The sequence below is a fragment of the Belonocnema kinseyi genome, chromosome 10 (assembly GCF_010883055.1).
Source record: "Belonocnema kinseyi isolate 2016_QV_RU_SX_M_011 chromosome 10, B_treatae_v1, whole genome shotgun sequence".
Taxonomy (NCBI): domain Eukaryota; kingdom Metazoa; phylum Arthropoda; class Insecta; order Hymenoptera; family Cynipidae; genus Belonocnema; species Belonocnema kinseyi.
The window spans coordinates 65,123,882-65,140,685 of NC_046666.1; the positions used below are offsets into that span (position 1 = coordinate 65,123,882).

The following is a 16,804-nucleotide window of genomic DNA, read 5'->3' on the forward strand; positions in this document are numbered from 1 at the left end:
TCCCGCGACAAATATGGCATCGCCCACATGTTTATATTTTCATGCACAGTTTGCCGGCAAAAATGCTCATGCGCATAATCAAGTGGCACATCATAAGATGGCCCCCCCCTCCCGTGGATTCAATCCCGCTCGCCCAAGTTAGGATGGCATGTCTAGTCCCGTGTTTTTTATGTCCATGGCATGGACATAGGAAACACGGGACTAGGCATGCCATTGCGGGGGTGTTGCAATGAGGGGGAGGTCCGCCACCTTTTGATGCCCCGCGACAAACATGGCAGCGCCCACATGTTTATATTTTCATGCACAGTTTGTCGGCAAAAATGCTCGTGCGCATAATCAAATGGCACATCGTAACATGAGGGCTCTCCCCACTCATGGAATTCTCCCCCCTCCTCTGGATTCCTTTGTCCATTTTTGTAAGGCCCATGTTTCCTATGTCCATGTTTGAAAGGCAGTGGTTGTCATAATGTGATGAGTGACGAGGACTGACGTAACTGATGATGCAAATGACAGCTGCACAACCTTATCGCTATATTTGTTTATTTATAGCATTAAACATTTAATTGTAGTAACACATATAAGCACGCAAGATGTAGCCTATCTGAAAATTGAAAACAAATTCATTATAACGGAATCATTAAATATAGTTTAAAAGTGCAAACAGAAGAATGGAGATAGAAAATAATGAAAAATTAAAGGTTAGTTTTGTTAACTCAATCGTATTCGTATATTTTATTTTGTGCCTGTAATATAAATATTCTTTTACAGTCGATTATAACTCTTACCACTTTTTATAAACTGTTCTATTCCTAAAAATACTTTTATAAAACCTTTGCTGAACTTCACAAATAAATAATTCTACAACGCATAACCTCACTTTTGTAATGCCTTTAGATATTGGATTTGAACGTTTCCTGTCATTGTTTTGTAACAATTATTTTTATTTAAAATATTTTAAGCTTCAGTTTCAAATGTTATTTTGTACCTTGTTTTTTTTTTATATTTTGCTAAAAGACGTTTTTTGTGGTGGACCATAATTTACTAGGCTTCATTCTATCAGGATTCAGGGTGGCGAAACCAGAGAACTTCAATTTAAAGCTTTTATATAGTAAAATTATTTTATTTCGAATATGTATCAGTATGAAATTAGTAGTTTAGATCGTTTCATTCCTTTGAATTATTTAAACTCATGTAATTCTATTTCATTATTCTGAATTGTTTTGAATGTTTTCAAACTCTTTAAAATTCTATTGAATCCTTTTAACTTCCTTGAAATCATCTGAATTATACTCCGAACTCCTTGATATATCTGAATTCATGTAAATTCTCTAAATCCCTGTCATTTAACAGTGAATAAATACTTCAATTTCAAAATCATGTAATTGAGAATATTATAAAATGTACCACCTAAATGTAGTTTTTCTTCATAATCCAACATAAGGTAAATGCTCCAATAATCGTGATGATTCCAATAATTATAAAACTTTGTTATAATTTAAATACATTGTTAAAAAATATGTTTATACTACCATTTAATGATAAAACTAATTAATTTCTAGTACGTTACAATAACTGTGACACTTACCTTACTTTAAAAAATCTCTTAAGTTAATTTTTCTTGTAGTTTTCATCAAGCCACAAGAATGACATCTGCACCGACGTCATAATAAAATCTGAGCCTCCAGAACAAGAATCAGTAGACATAAAAGAAAATTTGATACGAGATCTTAGTGAGCTATCAAATAATAATCAGGAAAATGGACCTCCAAAGAATGACGCAAATAATTCAGAACCTTCTGAAATAAAACTTGAAAAGCTACACTGGTGTGAAAAATGTCAACAAGAATTCAAAAACGCTCAAAGCCTGAGCAACCACAAGCGCATCCACGCTAAAAAGAAACGCAAAATATCCCGTAAAAAAAATCCCGTTCCTGAAAAGTGCCCAGTTTGTGCCAAAGAATTTACGAATCCTAACAGTTTAAAAGTGCATATTTTTCGACACCACTCAGAAGGAAAGGCCTTTGAATGTAAAGTCTGTAAAAAGTGCTTCCCACTGAAGTATGATCTAGATGCCCACATGTACATGCATACTACAAAAAAGGCCTTTGTTTGTGATGTTTGTTCCAAAGCCTTTCGCAGGTTGTCCTATCTCAATAATCATAAAAAAACACACCTGGAGAAAAGACCCTACGCGTGTAAAATCTGTAGTAAACGGTTTATGAAACCATATCTTCTGAATATTCACGTACGCTATCACACGGGAGAAACGCCTTTCGAGTGCGACATTTGTAAAAAAAAATTTACGAACCGCAATACTGTGAGGATGCATATAGCAACTCATATTGAAGGTGGTGGACCGCACAAGTGTTCAGTTTGTGAAAAAGGCTTTGTGAGAAAGTGTCGTTTAAAAATCCACATGCAAATCCACTCAGGAGTTAAGCCCTACGTATGTAAAGTTTGCAAGAAAGCATTTACAAGAAAGGATTCTTTAACGGCACATATGGTTATGCACGAAAGAGTAGAATCCTTTGGTTGTGAGATTTGCTTCAAAGAGTTTCCTAAAATGGCAACTCTGAAAATACATAAGAGTATGATGCACTCGGATAAGCCGATCGATTGTGAAAAATGTGGGAAAAGCTTTAGCAATAGAAGAAAGCTTACGCGTCATATGAGTTCTCACAATGGGGAGACTTCCGAGTGCGATGTTTGTAAAAAAAATTTCAAAAATCCACGTAGTTTAAAAGTTCATAAAAGAATACATAAAGCTAAGGAAGATCTTCTACAAGATGGTTTTGAAACGGTTTATTTAGAACGCGGGAATAATGAAGATAATGTGCCTAATCATATTTCCTTGAATGAGGTGGATGTAGTTAGTTCTGTGAAGACGGAAATTACGAGTGAAATAGAAGACAAAAGAGATAGTATTTTATCATATGGGAAAAATAAATTTGATGTTACTTCAGATTTAGGTTTCGAAATAGATATTGAAGATGTTAAGATAGAAGTTCAAGAGGTGTAAATAAAAAAGGGAAATTAAAATTTTATACATCAAATTGCAAAATATGATTGAATCATAACTTGAATAATATCAGTAGAAATAAAATTTATTTTTTTGTTTACGAGAAATAAGAATTATTTACAAAATATTGTGTAGATATATTACAAAATCTATTACGCGTATCTGAAATATGTACATATTTACTATAGTATATTCAAAGAAAATATTAATTATAGGTATATAACAGGGAGAGTACATTTATTTGCGAACTTTATTGGAAGAATGTTGATTTTGCTATTGCATTATTAATGTATTAAGATAATTTTAGAATTTTTTCCCTAGATTTTTCCCACGGATTAAATATGCCGCAAAAAACTTTCGGTACAAATAGAGCTGGAAAAGCGGCTATTTGTAGGGTATTTCGGTATAAACAGCCAAATTTATTGGTACGTGTAGAAACTTCCTTTAACAAATTATTATTTATCATATTATATTAAATTTTATTAGCATTTATTTAAAAAAAAAATAATTGTCTTGCATTTTTTTAAATCGTGTACCATCATTATTTGAAAATTTGTGACTGCATTAATTTTGACCCACGAGAAGAATCTAGGGGGAAATATCTTTAAAAATCAGAAAATACTATGGAGATTAGTTTTCAAATGAACTCAAGAACTTTCAAAAATGTTAATTATTTCACAAGTTACAATTTTTCGAAAAAATCGAATTTTAATGTTTTTTTTTTTCATATATTCTTTTTATCACATTATTTTGCCTTCCATTTGGGCTTCTGCGACACAAAATTCCGTTGCCTTTCATACTTTTATAAGGAAAAAAAATCATGTTTATATTATAGAAATTAAGACACAAAAAATGGAAAGATCGTTGATAATAAGCGGATACAAATGTATTAGGTATATTACATCTTAATGATGCAACCTCCTCTTATTAAAAACTTTAGTTTGTAATAAATTTAGATCGAAATTTTTATTGGGAAAAATTTGTAATTATCAAAATTATCTAAATTTTAAACACCCAATTATAAAATGGTTATATTTATAGGACACAGAAAATTTCATTTTCTAATCACTATACTTGTTAAGAGAATTGTTCAATTTTAAAAACATACATTTGGAAATGTTGAACGTTAATGTAATGAGAGCTGTGAGTAATAAATTTTATAATTACAAACGCTTCATATTATTATTTAATTATAAGAACGCTTTGTTAACTTCGAAATATAAGTTGGTTACTATTGTGACAGCTTCCACTTAAAAAATTATATTTCAAAAGTTTTCCAATTAGCAAGTTGTGCAATTTCTTTAACTACAAATTTAAATCTACATAAAGTTAAGTTTTTAAATTAAAAGGTGTTTTAATATTAAAAGTTTCATTATATTTTTTAAAATGTTTTATTACTGATGTACAATTTTCAAATTTAAGTTTGAATCTGATATTTTTTGTGCTATTGAATTAGGGCCACGTCATGCTCAAGACATTCCTACCTTGTAAACATTTTTTGACCAATTAGGTGAAGTTAGCTGTCGATTGAAGTGAAAATACCTAATTGGGATAATTTACAGCTCAGAAGAGGCGCTAGCGAATTTAAAAAAGTACCCGCGAAATTTAAATGCAAATTAAGCAAAGTTTTTTAGAAAGAAATTTATAAAGAATGGATAGAATAATATATCAAACATGGGCTGTAGTTAAATGAAAAGTATGACTGCAAAGTCGCAAATCATTATTGAAAAGAAAAAAAAATTTGTTAGAGGTAAGTTTTTAATGACAGTAAAATATCTACTCAACCTACGGTTGGTTAAAATTTATCTGTCTACCAAATCTTTGTTTCCCTTTTTAATAATGCTTTTCCAACTTCGCAACTTATCTTTTTATAAAGCTACAGTCCACGTTTCATATTTTATTTCTCTAATTTTTTCATAATTTTCATTAAAAAACTTTAAATTGAATTTGACTTTCGCGGGCATTTATGCCTGCTCTCCTGTAATAACAAGAACGTAACCTACTTTATCGACCGTACATTTCTGTCAATTTCTTTTGTTGATGCGCCTACGTAATAATTGTAACCAACCACTTTTACATTTTATTTTTTATTTTGCATGTCCAATAAAGCGAGTAGATAGACAATAAATATTTCATGACATTTATCCTGCAGCCTAAATGTGAATGGCTTACGATTAAATGAGTTAAACAGAAATAGTGTTTCAATATAAGGAAATAATCGAAAAATGGAGGTTAGTTCTGTCCTATGTTTTTTTTTCCCACTCACTAGTTTTACACTCGAATTTTAATTTTAGAAAATTCGACTTATGCTTTCCAAGAATTGCGCCGGGCAGCGGTTTCGGTTGAGGAGCAGCGAGTATTCATTCATTACAAAACAGCACAGCCAAAAAGCGCAACACCCCAACGGCCTAGCTACGTCACGCTGCGCAACACTGCGACTGTCCCTGACTATTTACGTTCGGGGAGCCTCAGTTAAACTCAATGGTGAGAACAAAAACCGTGTTTAAATTGAAATTCGAGTGTAATATTATTTATGAGTAGTATAATCTATTAAGATCCTTTTTGAGATTAATGTACAAAACTTTGTGTCTACGTTCCTAATATCAGTGGCGTAGCCAAGGGAGGGGTTTTGGGTGTAGAAACCCCCCTTGATGATGGATAGACCAAATCTACTTCCTTTTTGTATACCGTCTCAGTCCTCCGTTTATCCGATATACTTTCCTAAAATACTTCCCCGCCCACTCACATAGGTAATGAGGTGTCTCCCTGATAGAAATTGTACAGAAACCTAATAAAACTATTCATTTCTGATACACAAAATGTGAACCATAATAATTTAAACTTTAGGTCTAAAACTATTTCTATAGAAAATCTTCACATAACGAAACCGCAATAAAAACGACCATTTCGAATCTATTTTCCTAAACGCCAAAACCAACATTTATCGCAGATTGTAGACGAGCATAAATGGAAAGTAATCTATGATACTCATTGTAGAATGAAATTAGTAGCCATTTTCGAAAATGAGTTTCTCAGCACATAGTTTAATTAAATATGTTTGAAAGGGAAGCAGAAAAGTGGGAATGTGTTGAGAAGGATCATTAGAGTGAATACCAGCGAAGCAGACGGACATGTTAATACTCAATATTTAAAAATTAAAACAATCTCAGTTTGCATTTGTACGTAACGCAATGTCATGCAAGCGAACTGCTGGCACTTCCATGTGGATCTACGTAAAGAAATAACCGCGTGCTCAACCAGTCAATGAGGAAAATTTAAATTTGGTAAATTCAGCAAATGTTCATATAAACGCTAATGTACTTCTCAATGATATTGGATCATTTAATGTCTACCAATTTCTTTGGAGAAAAAAATTTTACACTGAATTAGCCGAATAGCAAATGTAGTTAATATTGCTGCATTATTTATTATATAATTAAAAACACTGGAATATAAAATAATACTATACTACATTAAACTATTATCATTAATGTTATTGTTAGTACAATAATTAATAAGCATTTAAAAAGTTAATGTTAAAATAGAAATAATATAATAATAAATATGATATTTAAATATTCCATGTCTTACTATAGTACCCTAATTTTTCCTTGTAAGTAGTACCTCATTTTCTTTTCAGACATGAAAACCCCCTCTTTTGTCAAATCCTGGCTACGCCACTGCCTAATATAAAATTAAATGAATTTCAATAAATATGAAACTTGTTTAGTCCAATAGTCTGGTGAAAATTAGCCAATAGAATAATTTCAAGCAGTGGTCTAAAGGCCACCTATCGGGGAGAAAATTAGAGTCCTCTGGCTTTGACGTTAAAAAATGAGTGAAGAAAAACTGGTAGCATAATGAATGAAGGATCATTCTAAAGGTCAAAATGTTGCACGTTAATGAGCTTGAAACGAATATGCCAACAAATTTCTTATAACTTGCGTACCCGAAAATCTAAAAAAAAGTAAGAAAATCTGTTTTCAAATATCGGAATTTGCATGAAGAGAAACAGACCTATAAATGATTTTATTATCTTTATTAAAACTGAAGATAGAACAGTTTTACACATATTTCAAATGTAAAAAATTTAAATTAGATTAAAGTCACATTTAAAATCATATTTAACGTCCAATAATTAAGTTAATGTATATAATTCCTGAAAATAAAACCAAGAATCCAACGACCAAAATTGGACAATCGCCATAAAATACTCCTATTGTAATTTGAAAAAAACCTTTTTTTCTTCTTGAAAAATAAGGATTTTTTTACAATAATAAAAAAAGAGGAAATAATGAGAAGGCAACCAACAAAATACTCTTCGCTTTATTATTTTTATTATTATAAAATCACAATAAAAAAAAATTATAAGTAATATTCACCAACGTTTTGGTACTCACACAGCACCCTAATTCGTTTCAGTTTCATTAACGTACCACGTTTTAATCTTTAAAATGATCCTTCATTCCCTGAGCTACCATTTTTTCTTCACTCTTTTAACGCCAAAGCCAGATGACCCGACTTTTCACGCCAATAAAAAGCATTGTGAAAGTTACAATACAATTTTTATCATTACCTTTCAAATTCTTCTCTTGTGCCGTTTAAAAACGACGTTCTGTCTGGGGTGGAGGGGTTAACAGATTATGTGAAAATTTGTGGCGTAAGGATGGGACGGGTTAACCCTTAACTGACACTATGGGTAAAAAATACCCGAACAAATTTTTGAGCTTTTATTAACCCTAATAAATTCGAGAAAATGAACCACGTGTCGACTTTTACCAGTAATTGACATTGTTTTATTTGACCATAAAATCGAGTTTTAATTTTGCAAAATAAACACCTTTTTGGGAAGCATCAATAATACAGTAATTTTTTCTTAAAGTGCAGTATCTCAAGAGTATAACCTTAATTTTTTAGGTAAAAATATTAAAAATTACGTGAGTTATGCATTTTTAAGTAAAAAAAACTCACTTTCTGCCGTTCTTTTTTTCAACAATTTTTAACTAACTTAACCCTTAAAGGGCATACTTCCATAAAATTACATAAAGAGCATACTGGGTGTAAGGGTAAAGGGTAATTGGGTGTAAGGGTAAACGTGTGCTGTGCCGACGGTAATTGGATAGTTTTTTTACAAGAAAATCAATTAATGATGTTTAATCTATCTTGCTTAAGGAGAAAAAGGTTTCATAACAGTTTTTGAAATTTAAAGTAGTTTAAAAAAGTCCTTTTTGAAAACAAAATTAAAAAATGACTTCTTTCACTCTCAAATTCATAACTTTTTAAGTTATTGATATTTTTACTTAATTTACTTGAATACTTCCGAGATACGGCGCTTCAAAAATAAAATTAGTCTTATAGTGTTCGTTCCAAAGAAGATATTTATTCTAAAAAATAAAAACTTATATTCAATGAAAAATGAAACACCATACTTTGCGTGATTAAACTATTTTATTGATCTTAAACTGCGTATAAAAATTACAAAAATCAAAATTATGCGAAAATGAAATAGAAAATAGGGTTTTATGTCATATTTTAATGTGGCGCCATATGTTCCATTTTCTTGAATTTGTACGTTTTGTTAAAGCGCAAATAATTCGCTGAGTGTTTTACACCCAGTATGCCCTTTAAGGGTTAAACTCATGACTACAAAACCGATTGCATTTTAAAAAACACATCTTAAACCTCATTACATAATTTTTTTTGTGCATAAATATTCAATACCGGCTGCGCGGGACATGTTTGAACACGTGGGGTGAAAAACAGACGTTGCGCCATTTACGTCATAAAAAGGAGTTGTGGTAGTTAAGGGTTAAGGTCGAATGAGATATCACACATTAAAAATAAGAATGTGAACAATGAGTTTTTGAAATTCTTGAAAAAATATAAATGAGTGATTTTATTTTACAATTAAAGCATCTAATCACAGACTTCACTTTTTCCACTATTTCCAAGAAACTCCCCCTTTTCATCTTTTTTTTATTTAAATAAATAAATTCGAACTAAATTGGTTGAAGCTAATAACAAAATTCAACTATATCTCGTTGAAAGTAAATTATTTTTAATTGAAAAGTCTCTGGTGACAAATTCGTTGTTTTCGGTTGAAAACCGTTTTTTTCAACTGAAAATGAACTCTTTCACTTTTTTTGAGAATATTGATAGTTTATAGTTGAAAAATCAAAAATTTGGTTGAAAATTTGTGTATTTTTCTGCAAATTGTCTTTTTTTATGGAAAATCTCTTTGATTAAAAATATAACTATTTTGTTGCAAATTAATTTCTTTTACTTGTCGAAAATTGATTATTTTTAGTTTTTTGTTTACTTAGAGAAATTATAATAATTAAGGGATTATTATCATGAAGATTGTTTTTATTAAACGTTAATAATAAAATATTTGGTTGCATTATCAACTATATTGTAAACAATTAGTTTCTTTGGCTTAAAAATCAACTGTTTAGTTGGCAATTTATGTTTTTGGGTTGGAAATTTGATTATTTTCGTATAAAATTTAACTATTTGAATATTCATATTTTTGCGGATGAAAAATTAGTTTTTTAAAGCTAAAAATTGAACTATCGTCATTTTAGTTGAAAATTAATTTCTTTGATTAAAAATTGAACTATTTGTGTTGGAGAATTCATCTCTTTGCTTTAAAATTTTAATTATTTTGTTCAAAATTCAACTATTTGTTTAAAAGTTAACTTTTTTCTCGAAAATTCATATTTGCGGGTTGAAAATTCAACTGTTTTGTTGAAGTAGTAATAATTCCTTTTTTGTTGAAAAGTAATTTATTTCATTATAAAATTTAATTATTTTTTTTTAAATGGATCTTTTTAATTTATAATTCAACTACTTGGGCAAAAGTTGAATCTCTTTGCTAAAAAAATCCATTTTTCGTTGAAGATTCATCATATTAATTGAAAATTCAACTATTTTGTTGAAAATGTAATTATTTTGTTAAAATATATCTTTTTGGGCTGAAAATCCTACTATTTTCGTAGAAAATTCAACTATTTGAATATTCATTTTTTAAGAGTAAAAAATTAGTTTTTTAAACTGAAAATTGAACTCTTTCAGTTGAAAATTAATAATTTTAGTTGAAAATTTCTTTAATTTATTTGCAAATCCAACAGTTTTGTGGACAATTTGCCTTTTGGGCTTAAAATTTCAAAAATGCGATTGCCATAATTGTTTTCGTAATTGAAAATTCTTTCCTGGTTGGAGAATCAACTATTTTTTCTAAATATAGCAACTATTGATTTTTTTGTTAAAAATTCATATCTTTAGTTTAAAGTTAAATTATTTTGTTATAAATGGATCATCTTGATTGAAAATTCAACTATTTTGTTGAAAATGTAATTATTATTTGGAAATTCCACTATTTTGCTGGACATTCATCATTTTGTATAGACAAGACGTCTTTTTGAAAAAGTCATCTCTTTTGCTTCGAAGCTTAACCCTTGTGTTGTAAATGCAATTGTTTGGTTTAAAATTAATTTGTTTAATGAAAATTCATCTTCGGGGTTTCAAAGTACATTTTTTTATATAACTTTCTACTTTTGAGCTTGAAAAGTCAACTCTTTCTTTCAAAATTCACCTCTTGGTATAAAATTAATTTTTTCGGTTGAAAATTCAACCATTTTGGTGAAACCTCAATAAATTTTGCATATTTTTTCACTAGGATACATATAAATTAATTTTATTTAAAAAATTTAATTCCCTATTTTCGTCAATAGTCATCATATTTTCCCCTGTTTTTAGAGTATTCGAGGCTGTGAAATCTGTTTAAATATCCGTGGCGAAGAAGGGGAGGGGTAGAAAATGTTTCCAAAATAACGTGACGTAGTTTTTGAACGGCCCTGCATAAAAAAAAAACAATTTTTGTTGTTTTTCAAGTAAATATTAACCTTTTTAACATTGCAATTCTTCAAAGTATCTTTTTATAAGACCGGTCCTTTTTTCTTTATGTAGGAGCTTTATTTTGAATTCGTAAGAACTTTTCGAACAACACTGAATGTGCAGCTACAATCTTCGAGAGATTAAACGAAGAGTGCGGTATCACTTATCAATTATTTAAGGTATTAAAATGTCGACGGAAAGTATTGTTAACCGCAGTGAATTTGAAGAAAAATTAAATGAATTTTTGGAAAAGAGGAAAGAGAGCAATAGGGCCAGGTGGACGAGGCAGAGGTTACAAAATGCAAAGGATGTTTTATTAAGGGGTGAAGCTGCTAAGAGTAATGGAGAGAAAGTACCGAATTCTTATTATTATCTAATACAAAAGTATGAACTTTTAAGAATCGGGAAAGAAATACATGTAATAAAACGGAGAAATGAGAAGAATCAATCTTTTATTTACATGGTGGCCCTAGAAGATTATTATGAAAAACTGTTGGAGGCTCACCTTCAAACCAGCCATGGAGGTAGAGATAAGATCATGTATTACCTTAAAGACAAGTGTGAAGTTTTAAAAGAAGCGTGCGTACTGTTTGTATCATGCTGTCAAATTTGCAACCGTAAAAGAGTTACTCCTAAGCGTCTAGCTCCTTCTAAGGGTGCAGTTAATTATAAGCCCACATGCGGATTTAATATCCAAGGTCAAGTTGACATGATCGATTTCCTATCCTCTCATGATGGAGAATATAAGTGGCTGTTAAAGTATCAAGATCTCGGGACGAAATTTATCCATTTGCGTCCTCTTACGACGAATCAAGCCGCCAGCGTTGCAAAGGAGCTCTCGACCATTTTTTTTACTTGGGGTGCTCCAAGAATTCTTCAAAGCCAGAATGGTTCGAAATTCGTGACGGCTGTTCTACAAGAACTGATCTCTCTTTGGCCCCAATTTGAATCTGTTCAGGGATGCCCAGAAGATGTACTTAAAGCCAGCTTGGAAAAGTCAAATGCAGATATTCAGAACATGTTGAACACATGGATGATTGATAATAATTCGACCAATTGGAGTCGTGGTTGCTACGAAGTTCAGGTATATTATATTTTATATTTAATTGAAATTTACGATTTATTACATCAGGGTACATACCCGATGGATGATTTGAAATTCGCTATTTTCTCCCGGTCAATTTTAAAGAAAGCCAAATCATAACTAAAAAAATGCTTACTTTTTTGCGGGCATAAGTCGTCTTTCAAATTCTTATAATCTTGGAAATCTTTATGAATTCTTTGAAATCTCTTGAAGTACTTAAAGTATTTGTGAAATATTGAAATTTCTGTGAAATCTTTAAGAACTTTTTAAATTTTCGTAAAATATTTGAAATATTATTAAATTTGTATGAAACCTTTCAATTCTTTTGTATTCATTCGAAATTTATCAAATATTTTTCAAAAGTGTAAAATCTTTTGAACCCTTAGACATCTGGCATACCTTCTTTTTAATCCTTAAAATCTTTGAAAAACTTTAAAACCTTTGAAAATGTTCAAAATCTTTGAAATCTGTTGTACACACCCTTTTCGAATCTTTGATATCCATGCAATATTTATGAAATGTTCGAAATCTTTGAAAAATGTTTGTGAAATCGTTGTTAAATCTTTTGGAATATTTATGACATTTTTCTTAAATCTTTGTTTTTGAAATCTTTTTTATTCATTGGAATCATTGAAGTATTTTAAATCTTAGCGAAATCTGTTCAAATCTTCTAAAGTCTTTTGAAACCTTTTGAAATCATTGTTTCAAAATCTTTGAAATCTGGTGTACTCTAATCGTTTTTTAAATCTTTGAAATCCTTTAAATCATAAAAATATTTTTAATCCGTGTAAGATCTTTTGAAATCATAGACATCTAGTTTAACTTTGTTAGACTTTTTAAAATCTTTAGAAATGTTCGAAATGTTCGAAATCTGGTGTACATTTTTTTTTAAATGTTGAAATCCATGAAATCTTTGTATGAAGTTCAAAATTCTTTTAAATATTTTTAAATGTTTGAAATATTTTGAAACCTTCTGAAATATTTAGTAATGTTTTGTAATCTCGCGGACATTCAAAAATCGTGTAATGAAAACAAAAAACGAGTGATAAGTTGAATATCATAAAAAAATGTATAAAATTTATAATTAATTCAAGGTTCTCGTGAAAAATTCAAGATTGTCAAGGTTTTCAAGGTCGCTGGATACGTTTTTAAAGAATTTCAAAAGATGTCAAAAGATTTCTAAATATTTTAAAAGACAAAAGATTTCTGATTTGGAACAAGGAATTTAAGAAAAGAATTATAAATTAGAACATTAGGTAATTTTTGGTCAGAAGCTTTACAGATTTTGATTTGGAACAGAGAATTTTGTTCCAATTCAAACGACATTTTCTAGTATAATTCCGAAATACAGTAGATTCCCTTTTCTAAAGTATGAAAAAAGAAAGTTTCAAATTCTGGCCAATTAAAATTTTTTTTTAAATCTGATCTCGAACCAGGAATCTTGTTCAAAGACAAAATTCTAATTCTTTGTGAAATTCTCCGTTCCACAGTCAAATTCTAATTATTTACAAAATTTCATGTTTAAAAGTAAAAAAAAATCCTTACGTAAATACATAGTCCCAATTGTCAAAATTTATATTTCTTTAATAAAATCGACTGGACCAAATAGAAAATTATTATTATTTGCGGGAATTACCCGCCCTAAACACAAAATTATATTTGTTTACTCAAGTTCTTTAAGAAATTTCCTGTTTCGACTCAGAATTAAATTTATTTAACAACTTTTCTATTATAATTCAAAAATATAGTAACACCCTTTTTCCAAATTTTGTGAGAGGTTTGTTTCAAATTATTACAAATTCTGACATAAAACAGGGAATTTTTAAATTCCCTAATTTAAATCGAAGTTCTTTACCAACATTTCATGTTCTATGTCAAATTATAATTTTTCTTGAAACTTTCTGCCCCAAAGTGAAAATTATCATTATTTGTGGAAATTGTTTGTCCTAATTAGAAATTATACTTTCGTATCAAATTCCCTGTTCAAAAGTATAAATTATAATTCTCCGTGGGAATGCCCTTGTGCATCTTATGTAAATATTAAAAGGCAGAAGGGTAAAATATAAAGTTGTAACAATTCCGTTATTAATTTTTTTCCAATATTTCAAAACGTAACGACAAGCAAACAAAAGATTCGGTACTTCTTGGATAACACAATTAAACACGAAAGTTTCGATTGGGCTCCTGTAATTCAGTACACGAAAACAGTTTTTATTTGCATATTAGTACATTCGAGGTAAAAATCCCGGTAATTTCCTGGGTTTTCCCAGCGAACAAAATTCCCGGTCATTTCCTGATTTCCTGTTTAAACCATCTACATTGCTCATTAAAAATTAGTTTTAATTTCTAAAAACAAGAATTAAAAACTTGCTTGTTTAGAGTCTGATAGTTTTGATTTCTTTTTCACATTTCAGTGGCAAAAAAATACTTCCAAGCACATAGTAACGGATAAAATTCCTTACGAAGCTGTATTCGGACCAGCAAAAATTAGCTTTAAAGGTGCAACGTTCCCCGAACAAAATTTAAACGGTATTGTAAAGCAAGAAGTCTTGGAGACAGCTCTTGATGAACAGCATGTTTGTTCAATTAATTCTGAAAGGTAAGTTTTATATGCCTAAATGGATTAAAAAGAACTGATTTGTTTGTAGTTTTATCAATATAAAAAATTGTTCCAGTGATGCTGAGTCTAACAAAACAAAGAGGAAAAAAACAGATCTTCCCGATCCCATAGATTTCGTATCACTTGAAAATGCAACATCAAATACACAGGAACAAAATGCGCAATCGGAGGTGCAGCAGACTTCTGCATCATCAGATGAACAGCAGCAAAATACACAATTGGATGCGCAGAATTCACTTTCTCTGGATATATGTGGAGTTCAAGATGATACGCAACCTCCTGAGGTAATTTTATGCATTTTAAGTAATTAAGAAAAGCGAGGTTCAGTGAAACGGCCAAAACTTAATTGCAGGGTTAAGTACTGTTTAGAAGAAAAAAAACTTTTAAAAAACTGGCGATTACGTTTTTATTTAACGTATTTTTGTACTTGATATCTACATTTTGATAGTCTTTACTGAATCAGCGTTATGACAAACGGCATGAAATGTATCCTAATTTTATCCTACAGACTTAAAAAAAAAAAAAAAAATCCTTATCGTTGTTGACTAAAAAATGATATTCCAAGCCATTAAGTCACTGATTCGAATTTATTCTATTGGCCAGACTAAACTAGGCCGTTAGACTAATTTTAAGTTTCAGTTTTTTCTAGTAATATATTTTGTACAGCTCTATTTTTTTCAGTATCCATCAAAGGAGGAGGTAGTCCACTTGACTCACATCATAATCAAGTGTGAACCTCCCGAATATGACGCAGCTGATCAAATGGAACACTTTGTAGAAGAACAGAGCAGGGAACTGTTGACGAGAAAAAATTTGCCTGTCAAGTGTGAAACATGTGGTGAAGTATTTAGCTCAGTATCTGGACTTAGTACTCATATGAGGTCTCACACGGGAGCAAAACCTTTCGAGTGCGACATTTGCAATAAAAAACTCACAAACGATCAAGCAGCGAAAACGCACATAAACGATCATATGGGAAAGGATCAGCGTTTCAAATGTCCCATGTGTCCAAGAGATTTTAAGAGATATAACTTTTTAAGGAGTCATGTACAAAACCATCCAAAAAATGACCTTTATAGATGTAGAATTTGTAAGGAGAGTTTTGCAACAAAAGGTATTTTACAATCACACATGATCACCCACCAAGAGAAGAAATTTTTTTCTTGTGACATTTGTAAGAGACCTTTCATGTTGCTGTGGCAACTAAATAAGCATAAAAAGATTCACTTGGCCGAAAAACCCTACGCCTGTGATACCTGCGGAAAACGGTTTTTGACGCCATATCATCTGAATATTCATGTACGATACCACACGGGAGAAAAGCCTTTCGAGTGCAATATTTGTAAGAAAAGGTTCACCATTAAGAGAACTTTAAAAAGACACAAAATAAGTCACGAGGAAAGACAATGTGATGTTTGCAAGAAAGTTTTTACATCAAAAAATGCTTTACGGTCGCACAATAATAAGTTCCACTCGGATAAGCGTACCTACCAGTGTGATACATGTGGAAACACATATCTTGGAAGAGCTGGTATTATAGGTCATCTACGCCTTCACACTGGAGAACATCCTTTCGAGTGCGATATTTGTAAGCAAAAATTCAGATACAAATCGACTTTAAACACCCATAAAAAGAATCATATTGAAAATTACAAGTGCCCAGCAGATGGAATGGATTGCGAGCAAGCGGCTTTTGAAACTGTCAATGTAAAGGTAGAAAACGACAATAATCATTCTTCAGCAGATGTAGAAGATGGAATGGTCAGTATTCCGAAAACAATATTTAAGACTGATGTGCAAGAGAAGGAAACGTGTGATCCGCTTAATTTTAATCAAGAAGCAGAAATTAAAGATATTAAGACAGAAATGGAAGAGGCGATAAATTAAATGCGTGAGATTTTACTTCATCAGCAATGATGCTTGCAATTGTGCTAACATTTTACTACATACATTTTATGGATTTTATTATATAGCGAAATTTTAATATTTTTTATTTCTTAAATTCCCTTTACTTGCATTGTATGAGCTTCATTACCGATGCTCTAATGAAATGATTCTTAAATCTTGTAAAATTCAAGTAGATTAAGTTGTGTATTTGTGTGATTTTTAACTTTTAAACTGTATTATATCTAGCCAATTAAATATATGTATTGTTTACACTCATTTAATGTAAAAAATATGTAAT

General features: G+C 30.5%; 2 protein-coding genes across 4 annotated transcripts in view; both read left to right on the top strand.

The window, feature by feature from the left end:
• Positions 1-4,178, top strand: part of LOC117181174 — a 37,895-nt gene extending 33,717 nt beyond the window's left edge. Inside the window, exon 5 of the mRNA XM_033373742.1 lies at positions 1,625-4,178. Coding sequence (XP_033229633.1) covers positions 1,625-3,019 — 1,395 coding nt within the window. The 3' untranslated portion in view covers positions 3,020-4,178. The remainder of the gene's footprint in view (positions 1-1,624) is intronic.
• An 879-nt stretch (positions 4,179-5,057) lies between these two features.
• LOC117182377 (zinc finger and SCAN domain-containing protein 12-like) lies at positions 5,058-16,798 on the top strand. Of its 3 annotated transcripts, none has more exons than XM_033375580.1 (6): positions 5,058-5,250; positions 5,314-5,503; positions 10,988-11,999; positions 14,414-14,598; positions 14,675-14,903; positions 15,301-16,798. In XM_033375580.1, the coding sequence occupies exons 3-6, from the start codon at positions 11,103-11,105 to the stop codon at positions 16,504-16,506; spliced, it is 2,517 nt and encodes an 838-aa protein (XP_033231471.1). In that variant the 5' UTR covers positions 5,058-5,250; positions 5,314-5,503; positions 10,988-11,102; the 3' UTR covers positions 16,507-16,798. The 3 variants fall into 3 exon arrangements, with proteins under 3 accessions (XP_033231471.1, XP_033231472.1, XP_033231473.1); XM_033375581.1 differs by having other exon boundaries at positions 5,338-5,503; XM_033375582.1 differs by lacking the exon at positions 5,314-5,503.
• Positions 16,799-16,804: the final 6 nt, after the last annotated feature.

What these genes read in the sequence shown, in the direction of transcription:
- LOC117182377 (XM_033375580.1), top strand. Translation starts at nt 11,103, where the DNA reads ATGTCGACGGAAAGTATTGTTAACCGCAGTGAATTTGAAGAAAAATTA. An exon ending in GTGGTTGCTACGAAGTTCAG is followed by an intron (nt 12,000 to 14,413) that starts GTATATTATATT and finishes TTCACATTTCAG; the next exon opens with TGGCAAAAAAATACTTCCAA. An exon ending in ATGATACGCAACCTCCTGAG is followed by an intron (nt 14,904 to 15,300) that starts GTAATTTTATGC and finishes TATTTTTTTCAG; the next exon opens with TATCCATCAAAGGAGGAGGT.